Source organism: Vicugna pacos, chromosome 1 (genome assembly GCF_048564905.1).
Source record: "Vicugna pacos chromosome 1, VicPac4, whole genome shotgun sequence".
Lineage (NCBI taxonomy): Eukaryota > Metazoa > Chordata > Mammalia > Artiodactyla > Camelidae > Vicugna > Vicugna pacos.
The window spans coordinates 2,845,909-2,858,321 of NC_132987.1; the positions used below are offsets into that span (position 1 = coordinate 2,845,909).

Genomic DNA, 12,413 nt, shown 5'->3' on the forward strand with positions numbered 1-12,413 from the left:
ATTCTACTTACTCTTTATTATAAAGAAATAATCATTTCAACTTACAAAGAGCTTTCAAAATATTACTTCATGTAATAACCACCACATTCATATGAAATGTGTTCCCATTCATTCATTAAGCAAATATTTACTAAGCATATTTTACAAGTCACTAACTGTGCTGGTTACTGGGTATAAAAATAAGCAAAACTGACAGTGCCCCTACTCTCATGAAGCTTAGAAGCCAAAAGAGTGGATAAATATATATATATATATATATTTATATCTGTGTACATATGTATGCATCTAAATTTCCTATATACTCATATTTCATATGAACTTCATATTTATTTACACTTGTAGATATTATACATGTTACAACTGTTAAAGGTGCTATACATGAAAAGAACAGGATTCCAGATCAGCTCAATATACAACTCCAGAGAGCACCATGCACATCATAGTCTTTGGGGATCCCTGATGTTATGCCTTGCACAGAGGGACAGCTGTATGTAGCAGTCCTTGGGTGCTAATATAAGTGAGAATAACACATGGGATTATGTAGGAAAAACTCACTTCCCTTGTGTTTCTCCTTTACTACTCACACAGAACACTTCTGAGACTTCTGGTCACCAAATGTGTGGCAGGTTTTTTCCCACCAAGCAATTCTGTGACACCAGTTGGGCATCCTACACTTTAACTCAATTCTGATACTATTTACCTGGAAACAGCATCAGATCTCACAGGTTAAGGGTTCAGTCCCACAGGATTGCTTGATCCCATCCCCACTCACTTCAGATGCCAAGCATAAGTCCATGTCATCACCTGTATTTCTGACCAAGCAGTTATAAATCCGAGTTCCCCTGACTCCCTCCTTAGGTTCAATAATTCGCTAAATTGGTTCTCAGAACTTAGGGAAACATTTACTTACATGTACCAGTTTTTTTTATAAAAGGATGTGATAAAGGGCACAGATGAACAACCAGATGGAAGAGATTGTAGGGCAAGGAATGTGGGAAACGGGTAGAACTTCCGTACCTCTCTGGATGCCCAAATCTCCCAGCACCAACTCGGAACATCTCCGAACCCCATACTTTTGGGATTTCTATGGAGGCTTCAACACATAAGCATAACTGATCTCATTAGCTCTATTTCCAGCCCCACTTCCCTCTCTGGAGAATGGTGACAGGGCTGAAAGCTCTGAGCTTCTAACCAAGGCTTGTTCTTCCTGGTGACCAGCTCCACCCAGGAGCCCACCACCTGGAGTCACCTCATTAGAACAAAAGACATTTCTGTCTCCCAGGGAATACCCAGGGATTTGGAAGCTCAGTGTCCGGAACCAGGCAAATATTAGAGCAAATATTAGAATGAAAGATGCTGTTAGTGCTCGTATCACTCAGGAAGTTCCAAGGCTGTCAGGAGTGCTGTGCCAGGAACCGTGGGCAGAAGTCAGCTTACATATTCTATTCTCTCACAGGAGCTAATTAACACCTGTGGCTCAGGGGAGGATTCTCTGAGAATATGACATTTAAACAAAGGCCTGATGGAAGAATAGGCATGAGCCAAGTACACCATGAGAAAACATTTTGTGGCTTCCAAGAGAAACATCAAGTGCAAAGGCTCTGAGGTGAGAATGATGTGGGCGCACCCAGAAACCAAGAAGACGGCCAGGGCAGCTGGACCAGCAGCAGGGTGGCCGATCATCCCGCATTCAGGGCTAAGGTCGAGAGAGGCCCAGGCCACCTGGGATGGTGGGTCACCCTAACAGGAGTGAGATGGGGTGTGACGCTGGTGAGGCTGGGGGAAGCGGGAAAGAAGTAAGCAGGGGCCCGTAGGCCATGCGAAAGATTCCTATTTTGTACAGAAACACAATAGGAAGCGGTAGGAGGGTTTAAGTAAGCCATGACAAACTGATGGACACTTTCAGAAGAGCATCTGGGCAGCCACGCTGAACGCGCTTCAGTAGTGGAAGCCGCAGCCTAACGGGAGGAAGCATGGCACTTCCGGTGAGGTGCGGCTGCCGACACCTGGCAGCTGCAGGGCTGCCGGTAATGGAGCCCCGTGCCCCATGTTACAGACGACAGTGCTGAGACTTGGTAAAGCTAGGGACTTGTCTGCTGCCATCAAGATGGCGGGGGAAGGCTGGACTCAACCTCAGGTCTCCTTACTCTGTATCTCCCGATTTCTCGCCCTACTATGCACCCTCCCTGATCTATGTTTATCATGTAAAAACAAAGTTGAGAGGATGCATCCATTTGCATGATCCTAGGTAGGATGAAAATTTCTTAGAGAAATAAAAAAGGAAGATATATTCTGCATTTTATAAATCATTGTGGCCTCTCCTATGTAATCAATTATACAGCTCAACTTAAAACACAAGCAAGCTCAGTGGAAGAGCACATGCTTAGCATGCATGAGCTCCTGGGTTCAATCCTCAGTACCTTCCTTTAAAAAAGAAAACACACACACACACACACAAGCAAAATTCACAGTTAAAATGGTGTGACAATTATTACCAAAATATTTAACTAGAAAAGATAATTTATTACAAGTTTTACAATGTAAATAGCCTAAGTATTGTATTGTTTCACTCAATAAAATGAAAATGATTATTTTAAACATGAGGAGGAGGAAATGATCAGTGTTATACTGTGAAAATACTATGCATTTCTGACTTGATTCTGGATTAATAGGATCCTATTGAAAAGCCCCAAGAAAACCTATAGGACCTAATAAATCTTGACAATGGATGAGGTGAATATGTAGAAATACAAATTTGGGCCCAACAGTGCTTCTGCTGTATATTCAACTAGAAAACTAGAACTGTGTTCATTCTGTCAGTACATTAAGTACCTTTGTCAAATGCATCTAATTTTTCACAGGCCATTCAAGTAAAATTAATTTTATATCTTCCCAAGAGAAAATAAAGCAAAATAGGATTTTATTCATTTAAGAATGTAACCAGATAAACTAAAACAGAGACAGCTATATGAGTAATTTATCAGTGCTGACATAGAAAAATCCATCAGAAGGTCTGCTCTGAAATCCCATGTCACCAGGGAAAGGGCACATTTCACTGTCACCACGCCTCCCAGTGTTGGAGGTTTTATCTCCAGGACTGTGAAAGCTGGACTCAACCTGCTCTAAAGCACTGACTGCATTTGCTGATGCTATGGCTCTCTAAGGGCTGTTTTTCTGAAAAGTTGAAGAGTAACACAAAATAATTAATCAGACAATTTGCATCATACTTGGGATTCCTCAGTGATGGAAAACTGCTCACCTAGGGGATGCTGGGTGCCTGGGTTAGAGACCCACAGCCTCTCTGCAGGAAGGAGGCAATGGAGCGAGCGCCTGCAGCACACAGCTGGCCCCGCGGGGGCCCTCAGGACAGCAGCAAGATCCTGCATCCACTCACATACGGAGGGAAGCCCACTGAAGCATAAAAGTGCACCCCCTCAGTAGGACCATTACAATAACACTGCAACATTATTTCTGCTTATTAATGACTTCACACCCATGCAATTCAAATAGAGTAGGGCTTTTACCTTAGAGCACCCTGTTCAGGAAAGGGGCTCCTGCTGCTTCATTATCTTTTTTTCTAGTTTATTAAAAATTCATTTAACAGGGCAGTACAAATGGAGAAATTATTCATGATATCTAGGAATATTTAATGTTGGCTTTTTCAGTGTCTCCCTTGATGCCTAGATGAGTTCGGTCCTCTCAGAGTGGTCCAGGGACCCTGGGAGTCCCTGAGACCTTTTCAAGGGACTCCAAGATGTAAACTAATGTCTTAACAATACCAAGATGTTATGTCCCTTTTCCACGCTCATCTGGATGCTCATGAAGCTACATGGCGTTTTCCAGATATGAGATGACATGCAGCATTACAGTGGTCTAATTGCAAAGCAGATATGAGAATCCAGCTGCCATCTACCAAGCCAATTACTTTTTAAAAACTGTAAAAAATGTAAAGCAATTTCTCCCTTCTCAATAAATTTTTTTTTAATTTTGGGAAATACAGTTAATTTTCATAATACGTGACAGTATCGATAAACCTTGAGGACATTATGCTAAGTGAGACAAGCCAGTCCCAGGAGGACAAGCCTTGTGTGATTCCATTTATCTGAGGTTTCTAAAACACTCAAGTTACAAATACCATATGATATCACTTACGTATGGAATCTAAAAAAAGACAAATGAACTTATTTACAAAATAGAAACAGACTCACATAGAAAACAAACTCATGGTTACTGGGGGCAGGGGGGAAGAGGTGGGAAAGGATAAATTGGGAGTTCAAGATTAGAAGATACTAACTACTATATATAAAATAGATAAACAACAAGGTCCTACTGTACAGCACTGGGAACTATATTCACTATCTTGTAGTAGCCTATAATGAAAAAGAATATGAAAAGGAATATATGTATGTACATGGATGACTGAACTATTATGCTGTACACCAGACACTGAAACAACATTGTAAACTAACCATACTTCAATGAAAAAAATTTAAATAAAATAAAAAAATAAAATAAGCTACTTAAGTTCACAGAATCCAAGAATGGAATGGTGGTCGTCAAGAGCTGGGGGAGGAGGAACTGGGGAGTATTAGTGGGCACAAGGTTTCAGTTCAGCAGGACGAGTAAGTTCTGGAGACCTGCCGCGTAACATTACCTGTAATCAACACCACCACACTGCACACTGAAGATGTCCTAAGAGCGTGGATCTCCTGTGAAGTGTTCTTCCCACAATAAGATAAAATTTAAAGAATAAAAATTAAACAGCAGAAACACTAATAAACAAACAAATCAATAAATAAAATCAAGGAGGGAGTATGTGTCCTACAAAACAAACACATTGTGAGAATCATAACAATTTTTTAGTGAGGGAATCGAGCCCAGTCATAATATAAATATGCAAGCAGGAATTTGATGTACAAAACTGGTGTATATTTCCATTATATGTGGAGAAATAATCACTTATGAAACCAAAAAATAATTTTAAGAATAAATATGCTATTTCTGTTAACATGCAACAGGTTTATTACTATTATTTTTAAATGGCTATTGTTTAAATGCTCAGTTTTACCCTGTGATACACTATGTATCTGTCATTATAACCACATAAACAAAAGCTCTCTGGTGTCCTGAATACTTTTTAAGAGTGTAAAGGTGTTTTCAGACAAAAGGTCTGTATATGTATAGTAGAGCATATAAAGGATTGATTTTTGTTTTGGAACTAGATACTGTGATGGTTGCACAATATTGTGAACACGCTGAATGTCGCTGAACCGTACATTTTAATATGTTTAGGTTTATGTCATGTGAATTTCACCTGAATAAAAAAAAACGCAACAGAAGAAAAAAAAAAAGACAAAAGGTCTGAAAGCTGCTAGCCTGGGGTTCATTCAGTAGCTGGCTCCGGGCTGTGTCTGCCCTTGTGTACATCATCACTGAGAACAAACTCCCAAATGGGGTGGGAAGAACATGGGCGCTGAGTCAGTCACAGCTAAGGTTAAATTCTGATTTTGCTACTACTGGCTGTGTGACTTCATGTAAGCCATTTAACCTCTCTGAACCTTAGTGGTCTCATCTCATATGGGGGTGATACTCTCAAAGTGTTTTCCCCAAGATATTTGTCAATTACAAAAGGAAAAAAAATGGTATGTCTCCAAGGCAGACACCACCCTCTGCAACCGTCCTCTGTCTCAACGAGCAGCAAGTCCATTCTTCCAAGAGTTCAGGCCAGAAAACTTGGTGTCACCCCCCACCCCACTCTTATTCTCATTTCACCTCCACTTGTGTTGGACATCCTGTCTGCGACAGCTGCAAAATGATGTCCAGAATTCACCCAATTCTAACCAGCGCCCCCCCAACCTTGGCCCAAGTTACCCTGTTTCTCTCCTGGTCTCCCAACCTTGGCGCACTCTCAACACAGCAGTTAGAAGAAATCTGTTAACATTACTATATACAAAACAGATAAAGAGCACCTACTGTAGAGCCACAGGGAAATGTTCAATTTCTTGTAATAAGCTGTAATGGAAAAGAATTGGAAAAAATATATACATACATGTATGTATATATATAACTGAATCACTTTGCTGTACATCTGAAACTAACATTGTAAATCAACTTCACTTCAATAAAAAATAAGAATTTAAACATTTTTTAAAAAAGAATCCTGTTAAAACATGTGACAGTTCCTGCCACTGCTCTGCGAACACCCCCTCAATGCCCGGTCCCGTGACTCAGGTAAGAGTCAAGGATTTCCTCCACCTCCTCCAAGGCCCTGCACAATCACGCCCCCCGCAGCCGGACTTCAGCCCCTCTGTCCTCCTCCCCCACCTCCCTCCAGCCCCCCACCCGCGGCTCCCTGAACTTGCCGGGCACACTCCTATCTGAAGACGTGGCACTCGATGCCCCCACCTGGAACACTCACGCCCAAGACACCAAATGGCTCACTCATTTGCTTTCTTCTAGTCTTTGTTCAAAACTCAACATTTGGCCCATCTAAAATTTCCACCCTCCCTGAAGCGTCCGCTCCCACTTCGTGCGCTATTTGTTCTCTCGAGCACTTATCAGGCCCCCACATGCTGTCGGGTTTACACGTTTATCTGATTTACTGCCCATGCCCTCTGTTGAATACCGGCCCCCAAGAGGCAAGAGCATCAGCGGTACCCACGAGACACAAAGGTGCCAGCGTGGGGGTCCCAACAGCAACGGGAGGGATTCCAGGGTTCCTGAGAGGAAGCCCAGAAAGATGGGGGAAAGTCGTTTTGAAGAGATTTCTACAGAACCAGACAAGGCATCAGCTTTTAAAGCTCAGAGAGGCAAACTGCCACTTGAGAAGACAAAGTCTTTTATAATAAATCTTTCAGAGGAAAAGAAGCACTGCTGGCTATTTTTTCCCTTTTTTTTAAAAATTGAAGTGTAGTCAGTTCATAATGTTTTGTCAGTTTCTGGTGTACAGCACAGTGCTCTACTGGCTGTTTTGTGACCACTGTAAGAAACATAAATTTCAGTCATGTGGATACTGCATAGGCCACACAAGCATCCTGGATATGGTGACTCATGAGGCTCCAGACTATGGGATAAGCAGACCGCCACCCGCTAGCCCAAAAGCAGCGGCTCCCACGCGCACTGGCACCCCCGGCCGGCTCTCTCCCGGTCCCACTGTCCGGCCTTTCTCTGCCCATCGAGGCCTCGGGAACCCAGGTTTGGGTGCCTCGCTCTGCAGATGTCACTACTGACTTAGCTACTTCACCCGACCCTTCAGCTCTCATTCATTCTATTTTTCTTTAGTCTCGGGTAACCTGCTGGTTAGAACACTCCTGACTCATTAGTATGACCCACTGGTTTCCAGTAAGTGCAGTCTGTGCCCTCCACTGGCTGGGGGAACTGTTATTAGATAAAGTCTGAAAGGCTTCTTTCTGGGGCCTTCATGTGTCGTGCGTTTGGCCTGAGGCAGTGTAATGGCCCCTCAGCCCTGGGCCCTGATACGATCTGGAGGGAGGACTGTCACCAAACGCCTGTGGTAACTTCTATTTACTGGAAAGCTGTCACAGCACAGAGGACAAACTCTGGGGTGAAGAGTTACGGACTTGGGGCTGGGTCCCAGTTCAACGAGACCCCTTCCATCTTTACCTCTCTGCACCTCAAGGTCCTTACCTACAAAAAGTTTGTTCATATGTGTTGTCAGTGTTTGAGAAATTCAGCATATTCATCCCTCTTCCCAAGTAAGAACTAGAAAATGTGGAATATAGGATTTTTTTATGAGCTTGATTTTTAGAGACTTGAACTATAAGATCAACATTGAATATTTGTAGTGATTACTGAAACAGGCTTCTCACCAGAATTACCTGTGGCACTTGAAAAAAAATTAGGTGCACAGATTCTACCCTATGGCAGTGCTGCCCAATGGGACTTTCTGCGATGATGGAATGTTCTAGAAGTGCACTGTCCAACATGGTAACCGCTAACCTCATGTGACTCTTCAAGCACCCCATTCCCTCCCCTCTAGTTTTATCAAGATACAATAGACAGAATATATGAGTTTAAGCACTTAAAATGTGACCAATGTGACTGAGGAACAGACTGAAAATTTTAATTAATTAAAATTAAAATTTAAATAACTGCATGGGCTGGTGGTTGTCAAAGTGGACAGCACAGTTCTGGGCATATTCTTCTCAGCATGTGCTCCTTAAACCAGCAGCCGCAGCGCCAGCAGGGAACTCGCTAGAAATGCAGACTCTGGGGCTCATCCCAGACCCCTGACTTGGATGCTCGGGGTGTGGCTCTGTCTGCATGGGCTGCTGAGGGTCTAACGCCTGGCTCCTGGCCAGAGGGACGTGCTGACTAGCAGCACCTGCCGGCTCCCCTGGTGTAAGCCCCCACCACGGCTGAGTCCAAGCTGTCACTGAACCCGAGACTGGCAGGGGAGGCCAGCAATCTGCGTGTGAGCCGGCTCCACAGGGGCTCAGCTGTCCAGCACAGACTGGGAACCCCTGGGGGAGGCCTTCTACAGCAGAGACCGCGGTGCTTGCATTCTAAACTTGCCATGAGGGGTTTCGCTGAGCTGCCCACCAGGAAAACCTGGACTCAAAACGCACAGAAGCAAGGTGTCTGCGAGGAGCCTGGTGCCTCTCAGCCTCCTGTGTGCAAGGGAGCCCGACTCACACCGTGAGACCTGCTGCCTCCAGTGTGGACAGGCCTGGGCCTCAGGCCCATGGATGCAGGGTCGTATTTGCCCTGCCTTCCCTTGCGGGGGCCCCTCCCAACCGCCCACCCTCTGACCAGGTGAACCTCGTCACAGACCCGAGCGGCAAGCCTCCCTGGCCCTCTAACCACAACGCTCACCCACTCAGGGAGAGGGCTGCGGGCTATACTGTTACCAGGACGACCCAGAATTTTTATTTTAAGAACATTTCGGAAAATTTCTGAAGACACTTTATAGTTGTTTACAACATACAATAGTCAAAACCACTGTTTTGAATAAGCCACTGTGTCACTTCTAGGACACACATCCCTCCTTGAAGATAATATGGCCTGCTTGGCTCAGCAGATTTGTAGTCAGAATCAAATGACTTAGCCATGCACAGAGTCGTATCTGGATATTCTGACTCCAGGCGCAGCCCGAGGGAGGCGGGCGCGTACACTGACGTGAGATGAGCAGACTCTCCCCTATCACAGGAATCTCTGCTGTGGCACAGCAGCCTGCTGAAATGCGTTCATATTCGGACTAAAGGAGAAAATAACAGGAAGAACTCAGAGCAACTTGTCCAAAACCAGGCAGTCACTGCACATACAGCCTGCAGGGTAGAGTACAGAATCAATCCCTGTGATTTAGAAAAACTCCCTGATTTCATTACAAACCCAGAGCAGAGTTCTATTAAAATAACTGCATGCACCACCTGAATATTTCCACTGCAAAAGTCATAGTCGTGCCTACCAAGCTCTTTGGTTTAATCTACTGAGTTTGGCCCAAATCCCAGTTGAGACTAGAGTGGAAACACTAATGTATATTTGTGCCTTATTATCTCCTTGGCACAAAATACATTTACATTTATAATGTATTTAGAGAAAAGAGCTGGACATTTTAGGCTCAGATGGCTGGCAAAAGAGCATCTTTTGAAGCAAGAACTTAGTACCAGGTTCTGCTTCTGGGAATAACCATGGCACCCCCGACCCATGAACAGGAGCGAACACAGGTCTGCAGAGACTTGGCTTTGGTTCTGGGAGTCTTGACAAAGACGATTTTCCTTGGTGCTAAACTAACTGGCCCAGATGGACGTAATTAAGACCATGATTTGACAGGGGGACTAATCAGCCTGAGTGATTTTGTATTTCCCATAAATACAAAAACTACAGCAAATAAAAGTACTGTATTCCAAATCATATTTAATTCATACAGTGAAGGTGATTGTAAACTATAATCAGGTCTCTGGAGTGGTTAAAAACTGAAATATTATCTCACCCCCAATTTCAAAGGTTTTAAGTGGAACTTGAGAAAATATTGCAACTGGCTTCGACGTATTTTTTCAGTAAGAGATTGATGTGTGCTTTCTATGTTTCATGAACTTTTTGTGTACCATCTAATTTACCCCTCACTTAGCCCCTGAAGAGTGGGTATTATTATTATTATCCCCATTATGCAGATGAGAAAACTGAGGCTTGGGAATGTTAATTTTTTTTCTGCCCAAGTTCACACGGCTGTCACACAGTGGCAGAAGTGGGTAAGAGACAGTCTGGCTCCCAACCTCTCTCATGTACACCAGTGGTTTCTAGTCTAGCGGATTTTTGTGACATGTCTATGGTTATTCCAGCAGTTTCAGTCATTCTTACTTTGATACTGCAGATAAGGTAACTCAAAGTTAGAGAAAAGTATTCAATTCTAGGCCTGTTTGTACAAACATTATTTTTTCATTTTGGGCACATGGATGACTCAGGTGACCCACTGCGGCGCCTGTGGAGGGCGCCTCTCAGACCTCCTGCCCCAAACCTGCCAAGGAGACTGCGGCATCCTGGACCTGCAGAGCACTGGAGCTGTCGGGGGCAGTAGGGCGCAACCCTTCTGCCCGACGGAAGATTTCTCTGTGGGAAACCTCTCATCTAGAAACTCCGCCTGGAGCCGGTGGAGAACTTCAGTGAAGCCTGAGGCTCTCCCTACACACTGCTTCCTTCCTGCTCCTTCCTGACACCTTTCACAGAGTCAGACACGCGTCACAGTCCGGAGACCCTCTCTGCCTGCTCCTGACCCCACGCCCACTTTCCTTTCAACAGACCTTGCCCTCAATATGTCTTCTGTACTTCAAACTCCGCGTCAGTGTCCGCTTCCACCCAGCCAAAAGAACCAAGAAAACCCACCAACCAGCACTTGCTCACACTGTCACACATGAGGTGCTGCCATGGGCTCCGTGGGGGAGACATGAAGGAGACCGTGCACCTGGAACACAGGCTCCCCTTCACAAAGTCCCTCTTTCCCACTGTGGGGCGCACTCAGCGGTCATGGAAGGAGCCTGAGGATTAGCTTACGGTGATACTTAGATGAGTATTTATTAAATGAAATACTCACCTATTGTTACTGCAGAAGAAGAAGCCACGTTTTTGCAGTGCTGGTGGCTTACATAAGAGACGGCTTAAATGTGGCAGTATCTGTAAAGAGGGAGGCAAAGGCTAGGCCACTCAGCATGCCTGGAGGATTTCTATCCCCAGCTCTCTGAAACTCCTTTAATTTTCATCTTTCTGGTGTCCACCTGGCAACATTAGATTACAACCTCCCTCAGGAGTCAAAAATTACAGGTGAACACCAGCGCACACAAATTAGCCTCCTCTGGCAGCTTGCTATCCTCCTGTTTGCTCAACTGATTTTATCTGGGCAAGAAAGGCATGCTGCTTGTGACAGAAAGCATTAGTGTTCTCACAGGACTTCCCCCTAGGTTTAGTCACTCACTCAGCAAATATTTACCAGGGATCAACTCAGCCAGTCACTGTGTCAGCAGGTGAGAAGGAAAAGATGATCCAGAACCCAGGACCACATTCTCAGCGAGGTAGACCCCACCCGGCACTTCTCACACTTTCACGTGCAGACAGATAACTGGGCTTTTCCATCTTCTGACCCAGGAGCCTGGGCTGGGGTCCGAGAGCCTGCATTTCTAACAAGTCCTCAGGTGTAGTGACGCCGGCCCTCGGACCATGCTTTGAGTGGTGAGGGGCCGGCTCCCTGGCTCTCAGCTGCGGGGCAGCGAGCACCTCTTGAGGATGCCATCAAATGTGAATCCGTGAATTCTGTCAACGCAATGGGAAACATACACTCTTACCAGGGTGCCTACTGGGTTGGGGATCAAAGAATGCAGGAGTATGACTCACGGAGTAAAAAGTGAGAGGTGAGGTGTGGAATGACGTCAAGACGGCTCCCAAGAACGAGGGCGTCCCCGGGAACAGGTGGGAACGTGGCCGTGAACACGCTCGCATGAGCAGGGCACTGAGCCCTCCCCACCAGCGACACACAGCTAACGGGGCCAAGGGAACATTTAGAATTTTTCCCAAGCCTGCTTTTTCTTGACTAGCGGTCACTTTCTGGCCCTCTCGAATGACTGTCCCACTGAAATTTCTCCTCCAGGGCACCATAAACGCACAAAGGTTAGTCCTGTTCAAATGTGTAACCTCACAAATAAGAGGAGGCCGCGGATTCCTGAGCAGCTGCTCATGCAAACTGTCAGGTGCCTTAAAACGGGGTTGTGGGGGGCGGAGGACAGAAGGAGGGAGGGGATTAATTTAACTGTAAGCTTTTTGAAGCCAGGAAAACAGGCCACGTAGAGTCAAGCTGGGAAGAGGAGTTGGGGTTGTTCATTTGTCCTAGATTCAAAAGAGAAAATGAATCTGAGACATCAAAAGAGTACACCCCCTTTGATCCCCACAACTGCACACGTCCAGCA

The 12,413-nt window shown here is 45.1% G+C and overlaps 1 protein-coding gene across 10 annotated transcripts in view; it reads right to left on the reverse strand.

Moving 5' to 3' along the window:
- NEK11 (NIMA related kinase 11) overlaps nt 1-12,413 on the reverse strand; it is a 215,160-nt gene that overhangs the window by 91,700 nt on the left and 111,047 nt on the right. Inside the window, exon 13 of one of the 10 annotated variants that reach the window (XM_072971185.1) lies at nt 11,076-11,130. The exons of the other annotated variants lie outside the window; for them this stretch is intronic. Coding sequence (XP_072827286.1) covers nt 11,099-11,130 — 32 coding nt within the window. The 3' untranslated portion in view covers nt 11,076-11,098. Of the gene's footprint in view, nt 1-11,075; nt 11,131-12,413 lie in introns of those variants that run through there. 10 annotated transcript variants of the gene reach the window in all.